Source organism: Aythya fuligula, chromosome 2 (genome assembly GCF_009819795.1).
Source record: "Aythya fuligula isolate bAytFul2 chromosome 2, bAytFul2.pri, whole genome shotgun sequence".
NCBI classification, from domain to species: domain Eukaryota; kingdom Metazoa; phylum Chordata; class Aves; order Anseriformes; family Anatidae; genus Aythya; species Aythya fuligula.
The window spans coordinates 106226812-106247422 of NC_045560.1; the positions used below are offsets into that span (position 1 = coordinate 106226812).

General features: G+C 46.6%; 2 protein-coding genes across 5 annotated transcripts in view; both read right to left on the reverse strand.

The window, feature by feature from the left end:
* Positions 1–125: 125 nt before the first annotated feature.
* On the reverse strand, positions 126–16727 carry TWSG1 (twisted gastrulation BMP signaling modulator 1). Its single transcript, XM_032182602.1, has 5 exons — positions 16670–16727; positions 15657–15859; positions 11323–11422; positions 7558–7824; positions 126–2123 (listed from the first exon to the last, which is right to left on the reverse strand). Exons 2-5 carry the CDS (start codon positions 15783–15785, stop codon positions 1942–1944), a joined length of 678 nt encoding a protein of 225 aa, XP_032038493.1. The 5' UTR covers positions 15786–15859; positions 16670–16727; the 3' UTR covers positions 126–1941.
* A 2834-nt stretch (positions 16728–19561) lies between these two features.
* Positions 19562–20611, reverse strand: part of ANKRD12 (ankyrin repeat domain 12) — a 63584-nt gene continuing 62534 nt past the window's right edge. For all 4 annotated transcript variants that reach the window (XM_032180754.1, XM_032180752.1, XM_032180753.1 and 1 more), the window contains exons 11-12: positions 20502–20597; positions 19562–20093 (exon numbers count right to left, since the gene is read on the reverse strand). In XM_032180754.1, coding sequence (XP_032036645.1) covers positions 19908–20093; positions 20502–20597 — 282 coding nt within the window. In that variant the 3' untranslated portion in view covers positions 19562–19907. The remainder of the gene's footprint in view (positions 20094–20501; positions 20598–20611) is intronic.

Below are 20611 nucleotides of genomic sequence, written 5' to 3' on the forward strand. Positions count from 1 at the left end.
TAGGCAAGTCTCCTCCACCCTCGCTGTTTCTTTGACTTGACCTCAGTGAAATCCTGGTGATGTGAGTGGAGTCGGTGTCCCAGATCCACGACAGCATGTGCCTACCCAGAAACATCAGCCCTGTGTTTTTTTTTTTTTTCCTCTCATGGAAGATTCTGAACTATGATAGCGTTTCAAATAATTTAACATTTTGAAGTCTTAAACATGCTAGCGACCTGCAGGAATGTTTACTACGTGCCTTCTGAATTGGTGAAGAACAACGCATCGTCCTCCAGCCAGAAGCGGGCACAGCTGCTCCTAACATATTCCTTCTCTCATTCATTTTAAGGAAATCGGGAAAAAGAAAAGATAACATGAATCGTCAGATATGCAGAGATCAACTCCTTCATTACAAGCTAGGTTCTTCTATTCATATCTACGACTTTTTATCACTTAATTGCAAGTTTAAAGTATGCCGGTACTCCGTTATCTACTAGTTCAAAACAAACTGTCATCTTTCAAGTACTTCTTTACAGCTGGAAAAGAGACTGAAGAAAGTAACGTTATTTCACAAGAGTTATTTATATATTGGCTTGTTGAAAGAGCTGTATGAAAAAACCACCCAGGCAACCTTTTAGTAAAATAAATGTAAAATGACTGCTTTCATTTGTACACGGTACAGATACACAGGAGTGACTAGAAAACAGTGGAATCCCTCTGGACTGAGGTTAGTGAGAGAAACAGGACTAGCCAAATTCTTCGTGTGTGCATATAGATATATGCATATATGCATTAAAAAAAAACAAACAAGGAGTTAAAAAATACACCATTATAAATACCAGAAGCTGATCCTTAACTACTCACGCACTTTATTCCTGTACTCAGTACCATTATCAGTGGAGACTTCATTGGGTCCTAACAATCGCCATGTAACACATTACAATTTTTTTTACAGACACGGACAAGGTTCTGTACCAGAACACCCTCACTTTGCCTTTGAGGACACATCTTCATTGACAACATCTCATGGAAAAAAAAAAGAATTAAGTTTTGGAATAAATATTCAGAGCAAACTAAATGTGAACGCGTCTGCTGCCAACTGCTCAACCGTAGCACCTGCTAGTTCACGCTGTTTCGTTCTTCTTTATTCATTTAGTCATTAAATTCATAATGAACTTTCATGTTCCCTTTGCTGCACTGAATGTTCAGAAATTAAGCGACCCTAGAGAACAGTGCAAAAAGAGGGAGATGCAACTGCACCTAACGTATTCAAGAAAAGACTGAAAAGATTTTTTTTCAGTTCCCAACGTACTGAAAAGTGCAGGGCAAACGAAACTTGTAGAAGTGTCCCATACAGTGTTGTGTTGGGCAGCCCTTCTAAGAAGCTAGGATTTTATCCACGACAGCCCACATTTTGAATTTGAAGGGAAAGCATTACTTATTCTTCAAATACCGTTTTCACAATAGAAGGCTACGCTCAGAAACTGGAGGGTAATAAGGTTTGAAAACAAAAACCTAAAGAACTCTCCCTCTTCAACTCAGTATCCATTTAATTACTTGTTGAACTCAGACGATGGGAATCTCATTACCACGTGCTTAAGGTTTCCCTACTCTAACTACTAGCTCTAGTATTACATCCTGAAAACCAATACAGTCGATAGTTTCAAATCAGAGGAAAACAAAATCAGAACAGCAAGGATGAGCACGGCTGTACCATTCAAACAGAAACAAAGAAAAATAAACTTAAAACGTAATGTCGAAACATCTACAAGTTAGCCTTGCTTGAATTAAAAAACAAAAAAAAGGAAAAAAGTTTCAAATTTTATACATCTTTTTTTCAACCAGCTACATTTAGTTGCAACCAGTAGGCACTCCACCACAAGGCAGTGTTTTCCAATCCCCAGCTCGGAACTGCGAGGGATTCCTTTGGCCTCCATAGTACTGCATTTCACTTTTCCTGCTTCAAAACATACAGTTCATGCATTTTACAGTTTTGCTGCCGTAGTCGATGCATTCCGGCCCGATACACTCACAGCAGGCGTTGTGAAACCATCGGTACTTGGACGCTCCCATGGACTCGCAGGAGATCTTGCACTGATGTATTGACATGCAGTCATCAAAATACACCACAGTACACATGTGCTCTACACCAAGAGGGGGAAAAAACGGTTTTAAAGGTCTTAAAGTACTTTAAAAGGTCAGTTAAAAATTAATTACACATATAGATTTCGAGGTAGGAGTGCAATCATCATGACTGTGAGGCATAAAGGAAAAAAAAGGGTGATAGGGAAAGCAGAGAGAGGAGGCAGAGACCCTAGGGGAGTGAGATCTGTCAATTCTAAGTTCTCAGTGTCTGCAACTCAGCCCGTTGTCTGCTAGGATGAGCTATGCCGAAATACGTTATCACAAAATACTTACATTTCAGAGAAGTTATTTTAAAAACATCAAACCCCACTCATTTAAGTATAAGCATTTTCTCCTCGTCCCCCTGGTTCAACACTGTTCTCACACCACATTTAATCAGTGCGTCTAGAGCCACGGAGTCTCATTTTCCTCAGCTGAAACAGCACACTCTTTTAATTATTATCTTCAGCAGCACCAGTTTTACTACGACGATTAGGAAATCCTCTCTGCCTTGTTGTCTAAGCGCTCTCTTTGTTGTTCAGTTGCTTGTAAGGCCCTGAAGTTTGGCGGTGTAACCCAAAACCGGAGCTGAGGCTTTTACCACAGCTCCAAAACAAAAAGCAGCCCTCCACGGCCGGCTTCCAAGTCCCCGAGCTGATGGCTCCCTCCAACTTTTCTCTCTGCTGAGCGTGTGATTACCCCACAGATAGCTCTTCATCCTCCAAAGGATCTTGACTGCACCACATTTATCCCCAGGACTTGTGAGCTGGGAGCGTCAGGAAGCTTTCTAGCCTCCTTCTGCTTAAAGTGTGTGGATCCAGAAGAAACATACTGCCCTACACCCCAGGTGGATTAGGAAAATGTGATCCAAACGGACATAATAAATCAGACCGTGTTGGTTTCGTTGTTGTTTTCCTTTTTTTATAGTGATTATGGAGAAGAGGAAGCAACCAAAGGATGCCAGGCGCGATGCAGCTGTTAACCACAGCTTTCATGCTGCCAGCCCACTGAAAGCAAGGGAGTGTTGGCTGCTTTGTTCAGGCTCTGAGCTGACAACCTTCTCGCAGGCACCACGCGCAAAGCGAGAGGCATAGGAGCCTTGAGGAGGAATCACAGAGCCACAGCCGAAGCAGTTCTCGGCTCCCAGGAAAGCTGTGCTGTGAGTAAAGCTGCAGTTATTCAAGAAATCTCAGAGAACTTGAAGTACTGCTGGGAATGTCAACAAAAAACGCAGTGGCTGCCTAAGTCCCGTCCCGTTCTTGGCACTTCTCTTTCTACAGCCCTTGAAAATAAAGCCCAGCAGGCACCCTTGTACACCAAACAGTGCCAGGACACCGGGGCAGCCCCATTTCTGTCCCCCTCACTGCTCACGGGAGGTGCTCAGGCATCAAATGGAGGCCCAGAGCTCCTGCCACAGGCGCTCCTAAATCTTCCTGGATTAGCTGGGATTAGAAGAGTTCAGTAGGAAAGGACCTACAAAGATCTCCGAGCCCGACCGCCTGCCCACGTCAGGGCTAACCAAAACTTAGGGCATATTACCCAGGGCATTATCCAAATCTCTCGCTGCGAAATCAGCTTTGGAGGCGCCACCTCCACCTGACTGCCCCTAATCTCCGGACTGGCTGCAGAAGGCACAGCCTCTCGTGGCTGAACAGCAGCAGAACAACCTTGGAAAAAAAAGCTGGAATACGTAATTTTTAGGCTGCAAAAATCAACGACACCCAACTACCCCTGGCTGAAGTTGCCGTCTCCTGCTCCGTGCGACGCAGCCCACGCGTGCTCTGCATCGGTGGCTCAGGACATAGGCACAGCCTGTGGAAAAAGCAGGCTGTAACCCAAAGAGCAGAGCACACGGAGCTACACGCAGCTGCATCTCCCTGCTCCTCCTCAGCAGAGCCGGTGTTTCCACACAGATGCCGAATTTCGGAAAGAGCTCCTCATGCCAAGCATGAAATCCCTCTTTACAGGCTGCAGAAACAGGGTCGTAAAAAAATAACTTCGACCAACCAAAAGTGCTGGCTCAGTGGGGATCTGGGGGAGTATTTAAATTGCTGAACAAACCTCATTAGGCAGGCACTGCTGCCTCCCTGGGCGTAGATAAAAGGGATGGATGGGGAAGGGGAAGGAGAGTGGCAGGAGGCTGCCAGCTACCAAGCTCTTTTTTGCCATATCACCTGTTAGAAGTCAAAAAACCAACAAAAGCAGCATTTTTTTAGTATCTTCTTGGCACAGCTACAGAGGCCGATGCCCTTTACGGCCCTGCCAGACTTTCTTTACCTGGCTGGCACTTGCAGGAAGCCCGGGCCCAGAGCTGCCGCCCTGCGCCGTGTCACCGAGCAGTTTGAGTCGGAAACCCTCAAACTACAAAGCAGATTTTGTTTCATCGGCTGCCAAAAGATTATCTGACTTCCCCCTCTCCCTCCTGCCAACATCCTGTCATCATCTGCGGCGCTTCGGCTCGTTCAACCATCCGAACCCGCTGCTCAGAGCTCCGAGGGCATCAGCTAAAAGCAAAGCCAAAAGGAAGAAGAAGAAAGCTCAAATGCAACCCCAGATTCATAACCACGGCGAGCAGTGGCTCCAACGCCTGAAGCCACCGATACAAAGAGCTCCACCTTCACCGGAGGAGAGGGAAGGCACTCGTTAGGGTAATAATAATAATAGGGGAAGCTCGAGGTGGTGGCTGTGGTAGGCTGGGGCAGGGCAGGGATGCTTTACGTCCCGCTGCATCCCCCCTTGGCGCTGATCCGCAGCCTTCCTCCTTCTTTTCCTCCTCCTCCTCCTCCTCCCAGGCCCGGCGGCTCCCCACCGCCAGGCACAAAGGCCTTTGGTTCCCCAAAAGCCGGCGCTGCTTTTCCTGGCAGCCGCCCAGGGGCTGCAGAGAGCAAGTCTGGTGGCCCACAGCAGCTTCGCGCCGATCCCCGCGCGAGGGCAGGCTGAAATTAAAATCAGAGGCGAGGGGTATTTATAGGCCGAGCCTCTCCAAATTTGGGGATGTTTTCCAGAGGGCAACGCGCAGCCTGCTGTCCCCTTCCCAAAACCTTCATCTCTCCCTTGACAGGCAACAAAAGAAGAGGGGCTGCTGGCAGCCCACCACGCTGGAGCAAAGCACGCACGGCTCCGCAGAAGCAGCCCAAAATAGCGAGGGAGAAAACAGAAAGCATCTGTGTTCCCGCTCACAGGGGGGATTTTTTTTCAAAGCCCCGAATGCCACGGCCTTAAAGACGACCGCCATCCGGAAGGCATCTCCATCTGCAGGATCTGCCGCCAGGACTAGCAGCGCGTCTGGCAAGCAGGGAAGGGCACGGGGGCCGTCTGCAGTTTCTTCTGCTGCAGGCGAAATTTGTGTTTACTGCGACTGAGCAGGCGGCCCCGCGTGCACACAGCCCCGTCCTCTCCCACAGCGCTTCTTCTTCTCCCACCTGCTGGCTTGTTAAACCACAGCGACGCGATTGTGGGACTCGGCTCCGCATGGGAAGCAGCCGCCAGGCTCCTGCAACTTCCTGGGCTCCCTCCCTCCTTCTAACCAGGCTCTCGGGCACTTCACCTCCTACCCCTCCACCTTTCAGTCATTGCTTCCCCCGGCAACTCAGCCAAAACGTTTTAGGAACAGGGTGACGTATTTAAAAGCGTAAGAAATTGAAAGCCATTTTCTACCTTTTCCTATTCTTCACTGATCCCGAAGATGGAGGAGGCAGAGCCAGAGGTTACAGAAATGGCTCTGACATTTATTTCTCTTCTAAGTGTCTCCTGAAGCCCCAAAACCAGAGGTATTTGGTAGCTATTTCCAAATATAACTGCTGGTTTCGGAACGCCATCCTTCCAGTGGAAGCTCTCCCAGCCTCATCTCTACCAGGTCCTTAGCAAAAGAGACGAAGGAGACTTTTGACTGCGAAAAAAAATTGCAGTTACGTATTTTCTGTGCTGTTAAACTCAGAACTCCTCCACACCCTCGAGATGCAATCCCGATTCCAAGTTTAATCCAAAGCTATCATTAGCCCGTCCTGCTGGTGCGGGAGGAAAGGACTGTTGGGGAACGGCCATCCGGCTGCTCTACCTAAGTACAGCGGGCTACATTCAAGGTTGTTCCAAGCACAGTTTTTTTTTTTTTCCCAAGTATAATTTACCTCCTGAAATACTGTCGTGTTTGCACACATGGCTTTTTGTGGCTTGCCATTTAACGTGGCTTTCTGCACCGCTCTCAGAATGGTGACCAAGCGTTTTAATAACGTCAAAGGCTCACAAATGAGATGTTTGCTGACCATCTGGCTTCCCGGTTCTGGAATTAATTTCTTTTTCTACCGTGCCTTAACCAAAGGAAGTTAGAAAAGTTGCCATTACGGTTCCGTTTAATCAATAGCAGGCCTGCTCGGAGACATAACTAGGTCAAAGGTTCACGATGGCATGGAAAAGCAGCGCGTCCATCAGTATCTTGCCTTGATAAGATAAAAGAGCCATCACAACAGCGACACGTGGGGTTACTAGTACTTAAAAGTGTGTGTTGGGAAGGAAGCGAAGCATTAATTACACTACAATAAAACAAATCAGATGCTCTTTTCCCCTGTTAAGCAGCAATCTTACTGAGAACTGTTTATGAGAGTCTTTTAAGTCTGATATCATGATTTGCACGAAAAAGTATTTCAGGTTTGGTATAGAAACCGAGAGGCACTGAGAATTTTTCTTATCCCACTGCTGTCATGCCTCAAACTTCTCATCTTTTACCCTCTCACCCAGCACACAATACTCTAGAGCATGTCCTCCAAACTGAAGGTGGAAATATATATTAAATGTATATATAAATAAATATAATGACATATACATATATATAAAATAAGGGCAGGAAGTCCTTACATAAGTTGAAAACCTGCCACCCCCAAAGTACTTATTTTTAAAATTCTCTGTTAAATCCCTCCTCACCTTGCCAATCTTACTCAGGTTTACTATAAATGCTGGATTTTCCACAAACCTGAGTTCAAGTTATGCCAGCTCAGACCTAAAGGAGTAAACACCCAGCCCAGGTGCCGTGGTTTGTGGCACGTTGCTTCCTCAGGCTCTGAAGCCACGCATTTCAGTCGCCTAGCGCTGCACTGACATGGTGAGGAGGGTTCAATTTTGGTCTGTCCCGTCTCCTAAGCTCCAGGTGTCTGCTTCAGAGGACATAACCTGCTGGTGCCCGTGAAATTATCTGAACAAACTGCCTCATGCCACAGGAGGAGCTACAGGGGTGACAAACTCGCATCGTTCAGTGTGTCCTAAGACCCTCGGTCACTTTAACACCATCCTCCAGGTTCCTCAGTGCTTTTGCTTCACTCTTTCTTATGTCATGTTCAGAATTAGCCTCAACTTTTCAGGTATGTTATATGGGAAAAGCAGCAGCTAGCACCGAGCAGCACAGAAGATGCCCTGAGAAAGCTCCTGGAAGCGCCAGGAGTTTCAGACCCTCTGCTCATTTACCTTTGTCGCTAGAGTAAGGTGCGTGGACGTTGTTGCTCGGCACAGAGACGTTCTGATGCTGCGGCTGGTTGACTGTTTCTAAAAAGGAAACGAGGTTCTCGTGGTGCGACAGTTCTTCTGCAACGGGGAAGGAAACAATATTCCAGTTCAGCTGGGTATCCCCTTCCGTCAGCGCCCGGAACAGCGAAGGGATCGGTTCGTGCAGCTCCTCTACAGTGCTCTTGGACGTTGGCGGCGTGTCGCTGTAATTGCGAGGGTTGCACATGCCTGCAGAGGAACGAGAGAGCGAGTTACACAAAAAAAAACACGCCTGCGACCTGTGAGATCCAAGAGAAAAGAAAAAAACCTCTTTTTCACTTCTCTTTCCGTGCTCTAGCATTACACATCAGACCACGAGGAGTTCAGCGGAAGGTTTGTTCCCCCTGGGAAAGGAGACAAAGCGCGGCGTAATCGATAGCGGCACGAATCTGGACTGGAAGCTCCCAGCTGAACCCAGATAGCATCTCGACAAGGCCGGAGGTACACGAAACTTTTGATCATGATTCAAGTATTCGATCTCCTTTGCTTCAGCAGCGTACTAGATCTTACTAGTCACCTGCCAGGGGTGCAAAGATCAGTATCAGGAGCGAGCAGGAGTCTGAATTACTTCACCTGCTTAGCCACGGCTGAGGTGTTCCTGGCTTTTCTACTTAGTTGGAGGGATCGCTACAGGCAAAAACGTTTATTTCCAGCCTACCTCTTCCACATTTTTCTCCATCTCCTGGGGAATCTTTTTTGAAGCCTATTGTCCACCTCTGCAATCCTCTTTGACAGTTCCTACAGAAAGGTTTTGTGATGTGCAATGCAGGGGCCAGTTTTTCATTAACCATTTACGCACTGTTTACTACCAGCAAGGAAACTGCGGGGTACCTTCGTCTCATCAAAACCTTGAAACCTCCAAAACTGAAAATAAAAGTTGTATCTGCAGAGGTATTTAAACCCAGAAGCCATAAAATACTATCAGAAGTCACCTGGCAAGAGACAGAGAAATCTATTTTCCTCACATACATCTGGGTATCATTTTGGGTAGTTTCACAGATACAGTTTTAGCCAGCTACAGCTGCAGAGCAAACCAGTCCTTCACTACTCTTCTTTCAAAGCCATGTGGGATGTACATGTTTGAAGTCCACCTGCCCCACACGCTCAGAAAAGCATCTCTTGCCCCATAGACTCATCAGGAGTCCAGCTTGAGAACTCATGTTTAACCAGAACCTTACACAAAACCACAATCTTTTCAATTTCAGTCGGCGTATTTCCCTCATGGACAAGGAGCAAAGTTTGCCTGTCACAATTTCAGCGTGAGGTCTGACAAGACTCAGGCGTGCTGTCAGCATTACCAGCAACATCTAGCAACAGGAACAGCACCTGACAGGCAACTTCTGTAGAAAGGTGAGCCAAGCACTGGAAAAAAAGGAAAAGCCTCTTCCAAAGAACATCGGGTCACACTAAAAAACAATTCCACTTAAGCCAGCTTCCCACTGTGAAGGCTTTATTTTTGCTACCCCTCATCAAACAACTTGTTATTCGCAGATGTTCCTGGACTCCGTGCTTGAACTAAGCATTTACACCACTGCATTATCACTTTTTAGGGAACCCTTGGAATATTCACAATCAACTTGTAATAAGGAAAGCCCACACAAAATTTAATGAGGAAGGAATCGACGTGGCACAGACCCGTCAAGAGACACTGCTGTGAAATGGAAACCAACGAGCTTTTCCAGAAGCCACCTCTGTCAAGTTAGACTTGAAGGTGGGTTTCACTGATAAGAAGGACACATGGGGAGGAAAAAAAGCATAAAAGCAGGAAGAATGTTTATCAAATGATTGCAGTTTGTGTGTGTATCAATCCAATAAGAAGATACAATCTTATAATGAACCAAGAAACCACTGCTCATGCCATGGGTAATTGCTCATTCCACAAAGATCCTTCCTCTTACCATTTGTTACGGTGTTTTAACGTGTAATTACAGTACGGTAGCTTTGGTTAAAATGAAAATAAAGAGCTGATCTTACGAGCAACTGGGAAGGAACAAACATGTCCACATTACTGCTTTGGAAGGCAATGATTTATGACAAAATACAGTAACTGGATTTTAAAACATAACTGAGACACTATGCTAGAGCTAGGTCTCTTGTCATGGAAGGAAATGCAGATGTGTTCCACTGTAAAAATAAAATAAATAAAATATTCGTGCCAATTTAGGTACTTTCCTTTCTTTCCTGCCTTCCTCTTACCCAACTCTCTCAGTACAGACTGTTACTGAAAATCCAAGTTCCGGACGAGCATCACAGCTCCCCCGGGGATTTCAGCCAGCCACAGAGCTGTACCCTGCGTTCCCTGCTTGGGCACGGATGCAAAGATGCAGAAATGGACTGCAGAAACAAGGGAAGCAAGAATGCCAGGGAAACCTCTCACCCCCACCCTATGTTCAAGGGAAGCATAATTCCTGCTGAGCAGGACCACGCCACGCAGCCAACGAGTTTGGAAGCAGCAGCAGAACCATCAGGAGATGTTTTTGGCTACCCAGTGATGGGAAACGGAAACTAAAGCCTTGCTAACTTCTCTCCTGGATAACACTACAGGAAACAGCAGCGGAACAGGGAGTAACCTGTGGATTTGGAAACAAAAATCCCCATGTGTAGACTTTTTTTTCTTCTTCACAATCCCAATAGCTAGGTTCTTCCTCCTCCTGCAGTACCTCTGCATGCCGAGCCTTGCTTCCTACAGCAGATGATGCATTGTTCTGGAGGAGGGAAGCCACCTCCTCTCCTCCCCACCCTCACGACTGAGCATGACCACAGTGCTCTTTGGTATTTCATTACAAAAAGCAAGAAGACATTGGAAGGGCAAAAGGGATGGGGAAAAAAAAAAAAAAAGAATATATATCACTTTTTAGTGAGCCCATTAAAAGATTTCAGCTCAAATAAAAAAAAAAAAAAACAAATTCAAGACCTCCTAAATTTATAGCCAGCACAGTTGCAGGGGCTGAAAATACTTTGTGCCATTGGGGAGAATGAGGTTAAGGATGGGAGTGTGCCACACCGCTGCTTATTGCAGGACAGAAAAGCACAAGTAAGCGAGTGAGAACCAAGCAAGAAGCAATTTTGTCATATTCACATCGTGATGGAATGGGAGAAGCAGAGAACAGTAAAAAAAGAGCACTTTGAAGCTCATCATCCTCATGGACTCTGAGAAGAGCCAGCAGGCAGAGAAGCTGAGCTCAGGTACAGCAGTCAGGATGCATCCCCCTCGTGGGAGCCAGATGGATTGTGAACAGCAGGAGACTTGCAGCAACCACAGAAGGATGAAGCTCTCAGCACATTGAAAACCCAAGGCAGAACAAGAACATGCCCTCCTTCAGCAGGGGCAGCTTTCACTTGCAGAAACCTTGGGGCTCTGAACACAATCTGCTACTAATAATGCTGTTCTTGTCAGGGCTGTCATCTACCACAGCACAATGCCTCTCTCTCACCTTCCAGAAAGAGCTCTTTTGGCAAACAGAAGAGCGATCAAAGAGTTGGGCCATGCATATTTACGACTAATCCCAAGGATTCACAGGGGAACTCAGAGCTAAAATTGTCCCTGCGTGGTACCTGTCGGTCCACCTCACAGTCAGAAACCTCCCTGCAGTGTCCAACCCCACGAAGCAGGTGCTGTGTGGTGGCAGCGAGATGACAAATTGACAAAAAGTCTGTGTTTTAGAGGCAAAACAAATGCAAACTTACCAACGCAGTCACAGCACTCGTCCCAAAGCGTGCCGAGGCAGAGCATGCACTCCTTGCAGCAGGAACAGTTCCCTTCCCCTGGGCGGCACTGACACAGCTCCTGAAAAACACATCAGCGTGTTACACCACAGCAAACCCAGACGTGAAATGCCAGCAGGGCACAACAATTCCTCCTCCAGCTCAAACTAAAAGAGCTCAGGACACTCACAGAGTGAGTAAATGGTGAAACACTTGTAGCCAAAGCAGCAATCTGAGTTTACAAAAGGATCTTTTGTGAGTTTTTTTTTTTAAAGATTAAATTCTAAACAGAGACCTGAAGTAAGCTAACAAGCATTTAAAAGAGAAAAACTCCTATTCATGGGAAGCTGTGTTTGCTTTTTTGTGCCTGAACCTACAAGTTCTTTGAACGCTTTTCCCTCTTCCAGAGGAAATTCAAAAAAGGATGTTTCTTTATATATAAATAGCGTGCAGGAGTTATAATTTAGCTAAAAAAGGAAGTTACCATAAGCAGTGCACATACTTGGAGGACGTGCAAGCCTGCCATCACACCTATCCCTGGATGCTGAGAGGAACTTACTCGGTTAAGTCAGCTGGACAAAACCATTTTGTGCATCCCTGGATGCTTGCTACGCCTTGCTCTCCATCTGCAGGGCCAGTAACTGTATGGGAATTTGTTATCCCGGGTCCAGCTGATTCGCTTTTTGCTCTGAAGGAAACAACCTTCTCCCTCCTCCTGCAAAATGACACCCTGGGCACTTCAAAGCCTTCAGCAGTCTCCAGAAAGTCGAGCAGTGTGCACGTGTGTTTTTCTGTAATCACAAAGGCCTGGAAGCAAGAAGACAACCCCCGTTTTCGTATTACCCAAACCTGAAGGCAGAGGTTTAGCAGCCCCGCTGAAGGCGTGCACTGGAAGCGTGGAAACATCCTCCACGTCCAGAGGAAATCTAAAAACCAGGCGGTGTGCTTCCTCTGGCTCACAAGCACGTAGCAGCAGTTCCAGTTCGGCCAAAAGACGGCGGCTAGCGGGCGACAATCCACGGGCTTGGATTACCCTGGGCAAAACCTCACTTTTTAAACAAAAATCCCTCATTCCGGTATCATTCTCTTTGCTTCACTGCAGCTTAAGAATTACAAATCTTAAAGACAGCAAAAAGACCAAATGCCCAAACTACTCTGTTCTGCCCGATGCTGAGAAGCTATTGCCTGGGTAGTTTAATCAGAAGTGTTTGCACTTTGGGGGGATCGAGCGTGAGCTCTCTGTCCACATGCGTTCCTGCGATGCGCAGCCTTAAGCCTTCTTTTATTTACAGAGTGGAAAAGTACCAAGGCTTCTGACTTCTTCACTCTCCAAGTTTACTCATGTCACCTATTACTACGCTGTTTCCAAGCGAAGGATGGAAAACAGGCTCATTAAGGAGATATCCAAAGTTTTCCACAAGAGGAGCCGCCACAGCCTCCGAAAGATGACTTATGTGAATGAATGACGCATTTCTAAAATATTTATCTTACAGCTCAACAAACAGATTGTGTCAGCCTCCGGAATAAAAAAGCCTGCATAGAGCAACTTTTAAAACCAGCCCCGAGTAGAGTACGGTTAGATGGGCCAGAGAGGAATATTAATATGTATTAATGTTGAAATAAAGCTATGTATTTGTGCTTCAACAATACAACCAGGCAAACAACCTCACACTCATTAAAGACGTTGCAACACCAGCGAGCCAGCGTGTGGGAGGAGGTAATTCTCCATAAACCATTAAATGCAACATTATGAATCAAAGACAGAGAAATCACCGAATTCAAGCTGTTTCAGCTCTAAAGACTAGCACCGTGAGAGCCTAAGAGAAGAGTATTGTTACAGAACCAAGTCTAACCTTAAATTCTGTACTTGCAATAAGAAAAAAAATCATCTTGGTGTCCATGTGTCCGGACCACCTATCTTACCGACCTTATTTTTACAGGGAGGGCTCACGAACACTGCGATTTTTAAAAATTTAACTCTGGTTTGCTTCTTTGTGTTAGTTCGGAGGAGGAAGATGGAAGAAGTGGCAGCCGTGCTGGTCTTCCACGGGCGGTCTCCGTGTGTTTTTCCATAGGCACCTTCCTCGCACGGAGATGATTTCCTTGCACCCCTCCTGGGCTCCTCCGACTGACTCACCCCCTGGACACCCGCACAGGACACATCTCTGGCAAAAAAATGCTTGCACGGGCCGGGGGCGAAGCGGAGCCGAGGAGGAACGCTCCCTGTCGATAGCCGGGGGTGGCGAGGCGTCAGTGGAAGAAAGCATTACTCATGAGCGGGGCTGGCAGCCGCCCAGCCCCAACAGCCCAAGGTGCACCAGAGAACCTATTTTGCTGGGCAAGAAATAAGCCTCCCAGCCTAAAAATATGGCACTGCCTAAGAAGCAGATATGTTTGTACAATCGAGATATTTCTGTTCCGCAGAGCAAATAAAAGATTATTATTATTATTATTTTTTAACATCTGCATTTTTTCAAAGCTTTCTTGAAGCGACACAGGCTATTTTCTCGGCGCGGTGAGAAACAGGACCTGAAGGCATTGGCAGCCTCTTTGCAAACTGGAGGGGGGAGCAAAAGAAAAAGAGCTAACGTGTTTTTTCTTTTTTTTTTTTCCTTTTTTTTTTTTTTTTTTTTCCTAGAACAGTTAATAACAGCAAATCTCCTGGAAGCAAACCAGCCGGAATAATGCTGTTAACCCAACTGTGTTACGTACTACGGCTACAGAACGCGGGCCGGCAGCAAGCTTTAGATACGTCAGCCCCGAAGCGGAAAGGGGGTGTTTATTTCATACCATGGGGCAGAAAAAGAAAAAAAAACAAGTCTTGGAAACGCTGAGGAGTTTGGGCCTGAGATTCCCAGGAGGTGAAGACCCTGAGGAAGGGAGATTTTAAGGAGAATGAGGGGCAGAGCCTCGCGCTCCACTTCATTAACCGGAGGGATCTGCAAGATCCTGGAATGCAGGCACGGGGCACAGCCAGGGTCAGCTGCCTACCTGGGAAACGAGGCAACAGCCACCCTAATCCTAATCCTAGCCCCAACCCCAACCCTAATCCCAACCCCAAGCCCCAGTCGCTGGGGCCCAGGAAGGAGCTGCATCCAAAGCCTTGGAGGGAACCAACTTTGTGGTCCCTCCCTGCCTACGCTCTCCTAGGTCCCACCCGCAGCTCCTCCACCAGCTGCAGGGAGCTGCAAAGTTTCCGCGCAGGCTAAGCTGATGTGGAGAGGTGCCTCCAGCTATTTTCTTGCAGATCTTTGCTTACAGAAAACAAAAAAGCACAACACGAAAGCACCAGCGAAGCCAGGGCCCTCCAGACGCAAGCCGCAAGCCGAATGCGTGCAAGCTGTTGATCTCATGCTCCATCCTGGACCTAACAAAATAAATATTTATGTAGGGACCACCCTTTACGCAGAGCAGCTCGCGAGGAGTGGCCGTGAGGACTGTGCTGACTTCTAGCAACGCTGGCAAGAAATATTTACGTTAACCGTGTGCTTTTCAGGGCGCTTTTTCTTCTGCCTCCCCGCTCCGCTCAGCCAGGCACAGCCCCGCGTCCTGCCTGCAGCTGGCAAACGCCACGTCCTGCTTGCTCCCCTCTCGGCTGCAAGCCGTGGCTCGTGCCAAGCTGGGAGGGTTGTGAAAATAGGACAGGGAACCGCGCGATGCGACAGTCGAGCGAGCCCCCTTACTTTGGGCAGGCTTCACGCCTGGAGCTGGCATGAAAAAACACAAGGGAAGGATGGCTGGCACATCTACACAAACACCAGCACTGTCTTCAAGGAGAAAGTCAAAAGTTCCTCTCTCGCCCACACATTTAACAACTCTGTAGACAATGGCTGAGCTAGAAGAAGCAGCATTTTTTTTTTACTATCCTTATTTATTTTTAATTTAAAGCGACGGCGGTGTAGAAGCCACAAAGAAGGTGGTTCAGCCAACAGCCAGACTTCATTCTGCTGGGTGCGCTTGTGAATCTGGCAACTATTTTTATGCACAAACCAGATAAATAACATTTATACAGAATGAAGAAGTGCACATGGAGATGCTTCATGCCACCTCCGCATCGTTTTTCAGACGGTAATTGTATATTTACAGTATGATTTACTAGCATATGGTATCTGTGCTCTCTGCTTTTCCTTTCCCAGTCTACCAAGGGGTACTAAGAAATGCTTTAAAGAAGCTGGAGCTGACCATATGAAGGCTGGACTCGTGTTTAACACCCACCGCCCCCTCGTTCACCTCACGGGCCCATTCTTAGGTAGCCCTGCCTGCTAATCCAGCATCGCTAACGAAGAGGCAAGGCACCGAAAACCTACCGCCCCTACCTGGATGAGGCATTTGCTGACATCGCTGGCGCACAGGGCCTTGTTGCAGCCGGCGGCCGGCTGGGCCCACAGCAGGAGCAGCAGCAGCAGCGCCGTGGCCGTGGGCGCCGCCACGTGCCGGGGCCTCATGGTGCCGAGAGGGCAACCTCGAAGGGCTGCTGGAGACGATGGTCAAATCTCAATTCCTCTCCCCCTCGCCGTTCCTGGAAAGAAAAGGAGATTAAATATGGCATTTTTGGCAGCGTAAGGGAGGTCGGAGCCCTCCTCCCCAAGGATCAAACTTCTTCATCCGGAGCTTTCTGCTGTGGCGAGGCTGGGGCGAGCGGCCCCGAGCTCGCCCTGCACCCCATAAGCAGCAACAAGGAAAAAAAAAAAAAATTAAAATTAAAAAAAAGGGGAAATCCCGACGGGGACACCCATAGGGCTGGCAGATAGCCCCGGGTGACCACAGCGGAGCCAAACCGGTGTCACCCCCAATTCAGCCGCCGCTGCCGGGGGCACGCAGGAAGCTGTTAAGTTTTATTTTCGGGCTGAAAAATAAAAATAAATAAATAAATAAAATAAATAAATAAATAAGAGTTAAACGGGGCTAAAAAAAAAAAAGCCCCAAGCCCCACGGTGCCGATCCCGGAGGCTTGGCAGCGCGGCGCGGCGCTCCCCATGGGCGCTGCAGGTGGCCGGAGCGGAGCAGCGGCGAAGCGAACCCGAAGAAAAAGGACCAAAAAAAAAAAACAAAACACACACACACAAAAAAAAAAAAAAAAAAAAAAAAAAAAAAAACAAAAAATAAAAACACACAAAAAAAAGCCAAAAAGCCGGGACCGGGACGCGCCGGGCTCTCGGCGAGGCCGCATTGTTCTCACAGTGGGGAGGGGGGGGAGAAAAAACCCCGGGCCGGGCCGCCTCCCTCCGGCTGCCGGGGCACCAAGGCCCCGCTCGGCTCCCCCGGCTTCTCCCCGAGCCCCCCCCGGCCCCTCTCCGCCTTCCCCCGGGGTCCCCGGGGCTCCCCTCACCGCTCGGCGGCGCCGCGGGCCGGGGGCAGCCCCCGCGCTCCAGCGGCGGCGGCTCCGGCAGGGACGGCGCGGATGGGCCCGGCCCGGCCCGGCCCGGCCCTCGCTCGGCCGCGGGCGGCCCCGCCTCGGGGAGCCGCCGGGACCCGCCCTCCGAGCGCAACCGGGGCGGGTTTGGGGCTGAGGGGAGCCGACGAGGAGCCGGGGAGGGGTTTTTTGGGGGGTGCTCGGAGGAACAAAGGGGTCGGGAGCCGGGCGGGCGGCAGCCGCTAGGGGCGGCGCGGGGAGCAGGTGGAGGAGGAGGAGGAGGAGAGGGGTAGGGGGATGAAGGCTCCGCGGGGCTGTGAGGTGGCATCTGCGGGCAGCCCTCGGGGGGGGGGAATGGAGCTGCCAAGTCGTGCCCCGCCCGCTGGCTGCTGCTCGGAAATAAAGCTGGAGACGAGGGGATCTGAGCCCCAAAACGGCCACGTGGCGCTGCTTCACCCCCCCAGGTGCCCAGTCCCAAAAAAACCAAGCTCGGTCCCTGGAAGCCAGGGACCAAAAAAAAAACAAAACAGGAGAAACCCAACAACCCCCCTCAAGGCTTCCAGGAGGCAGCCTGGCTCTTTGGAGGGGATCACGGCCTTCTCCCCAGCCGTGATTTGCCTCAGCCCTCCCGGCTCGCATGGCGTGGTGGAAATGCTGGAGGCACGCGCTGGGTGTCCTCACGCAGTGTAAACGTGCACAAACGGGGCTGGAACACAATCCGGATTCACACCGGGGAAGGTGGGAGCATTGTCCCTGGGACTGTGACGCTTGAGGCTACCCCGTGGGCAAGGCAACGTTTACTGATTGGTATCAAAACATAACCTGTTGTGTGACACCAATACCAGCAAGGCATCTCCCCGTGTTAAGGCTATGCCTGAGAAAAATCCATCTGCGGATCTCCATATAAGTTGTACAGTCAAAATAATTTTAATTCATCCAAGAACGTGCTGAAACTCCCAGAGCACTGTGAACAGCTTGAAGCCTTGCCCCTGCTCAGCCCTCCTGGACCCGCTCGCTGCCTGTGCAAGCTGTGGCTCCGCTCGATTCCCCCATCCCAACTCCACATCCACCCCATCACCTCCTCCAAACCCTCCTCCAAACTTTTTGTCACTCACTTCTTGCCTAACACACCCAGCACTCCCACAACCCAATGCAGCTGCTCTGTTCTTCACGATGCATTCACATCCCATACTCCAAGAGACCTATAGTAGGTTTTCCCACTTCCAGATTTGTACGTTTACTTTTTATTACTCTGTGAATAAGCTGATGGAAATAAACTCACACCCATTTACTAGTTGCAGTTTTATCAGTTTTTCCTGTCTTTTTCAGCAGGTGACAACCCAGATTTCTGTGTCATTTTAAAAACTCATCCGAAAGCAGCTGTGAAAATTTGACTTTCAGAATAATGCTGTTTGCATTTTCCTTACTCTGCTTTCAATTCTCTGTGACATCAGGTAGGCAGTCCCATATAAAAGCACAAACAACTCCTTCCTCCAATACCTAGCAAATTAAAAGTCAGGGAAAAAAAAAAAAAGCACAGGGCAGGAATTACATATGAATGTATGCTTAATCCAGTTTTACTGTGCTTGAGTTACTGTCACTATTCTTGACTTGAACTCGCACCGATGTGCATACAGGAAGGAGTCCGCTGTCCGTGTAGTCTCTCATTCAATGCTCAGTTTGCTCTCCATCACCACAAAGGTACCTGGGCATAAACACATACGTAAGGAGTGAGTGTTCTTTCACCTGGTATTTAAAAGTCAGTTCAAACCAAGTGCTGTAATCTCTTTTCCAGGTAACTGCCTCTCTTGCAAAAGCCCCATTTCTTTCAAAATGAATTTCACAGACACCAGATCCCAAGCATTCTTGAATAATTTATGGACTAGACGGTAACAAATCTTTTTCATGAATATCTATAACCTTCTCATAGTAAATAATTAACTAACCACTCACGGTTCTAAGGATTAAAAAAAAAAAAAGCATAAAATTTTGGTTTTGGTTGAGCCTCCCTACATACATGCTATAACAGGAATGATGACATTTCATAATAATCAAATGTTACAATATTAAGAAGAAATTCCAACTAGTAACATGACCAATAAAATTTATTAAACATTGTATTTACACATATTTACATATCCTTCCATAGATTATTAAAATAGACAATATACAATTTAAGAATTTTCATTCAAAGGCATTTTGTTGGAAAAAATAGGCTCTATTACGAGACCACCATATAAGAGAATTTTTTTTTTTGTTGTGTTTTTGTTGTTTTTGTTTTACACAAAAATATTTTCAGCATAGTAAGTCATAGGTATGGCATTACAACAGCAGACTAATATGAAATATGTTTTTTGTAAATGCTACAGTTGTTTAGGTATCAGTTACTGAAGTAAAGGAGTTACGGGTTCTGTGAAGCATGCAATACAGTTCAGTTTCAATTCTTTTACAGTTATGGTGATGAAACAATCAGCTCAACTCAAACACATGCCATATTAAAAAGAACTGCCAACCAGGAACACACTACACTTAATAAAAACAACAACTTTGGTCCAATAAAACATTAGACAAAAACAGTTTTACAGTTAAAATATCTATATTATACAGGTTTGAACATTAATTACAAGACTATTTACATTTGCACAATATGTATAAAATAAATTATTTAAAAATGAAGACAATATTACATCTTTTTTTTTCCCCAAAAAAGAAAACTGTACAGTAATTTACAAAATATAATAAGATTAATAGACTATTTTCCTCCAAGTCATATATTGTCTTCCACAGGCTTTTTCATCATTTTTCTGTGGGAGTTCAACTGTTACTGAAATTTCATTATACAAAGCTTTATAGCAGATTTTAGGTATCTTTTTTTTTTTTTTTTTTTTGGTGGCTGTTTTTGTTATTAACAGCTTCCAGCGCTGTTAACTCACCATGTTTCGTCATCTTTTTCAGCAGTAAGCTCAAAAGCTGTAAGCATTTTTAAAATACAGATAATGGTATTTACTGGGAAACTGACTTCAAAATTAGCATCCGTCTTCTGTATTGCGAACAAGACCCCACACAACGTTTTTCTGAAGGAATACCCAAATTATTAAGAAAGGCAGTATTCCACAGAATTAAGTGCCCCGTCTTAAACAAACAAACAAAACCTTGTGTATCACTGCACCTCAGTCTCTAGTTTTCCATGGGAAGAGCCAGAAGATACGAGTTGTCATATTGGTGTCAGTTCAAAGTCGTCATTAACATCAACAAGAGGAACATAAAACTCTTGAATTTCATAAATGCTGATAGACTTGTAAGTAGCAGGATCAAGTTCTTGCAGTTTAAGCTGCCACTCCAGTCTTTGTACTGCGTTTAAAGCTGCTGCTTCATGCTGCTGCCTCATCAAAAGGCACGTCTATTTTGAAGTTAGAAAAAAAATATTTCAATATTTGAAAAAAAAAAAAAACACAAAACAAACATATTGCAACAAAATTTTAAGAACAGAAAAGAGATCTATGAGCCTCTTTGGTGGTAATAACTGCCCCACTACATATTTAATAAATCACAGATTATTCTCTGAAGTTATATGGCTACAAAGGTGGGTTTTGTTGTTGTTGTTGTTGTTTTCTTTTTTTAATACTACTAGACCTTCATTCATGTTGCCCTTAACACATTTACAGTAACTTACAATTTTGCAAATATATACAAATATATATATAAATCTATGGTTTCTTAATATAGTTATTAATCTCATCTTTATAGTTTGTAGTGACATTAGAGGCACTTTTTTCCCCTAAAGATATGGAGAGATGAAGATGCATACCTTTAATTTGTCAAACTTATCGTCAACGTCCTGTAACCACGACATAAACTGTCTCGCATTGAATCGATCCCTCACTGATGTTTTGCTGTCATCAGCCTGCCAAAAACAAA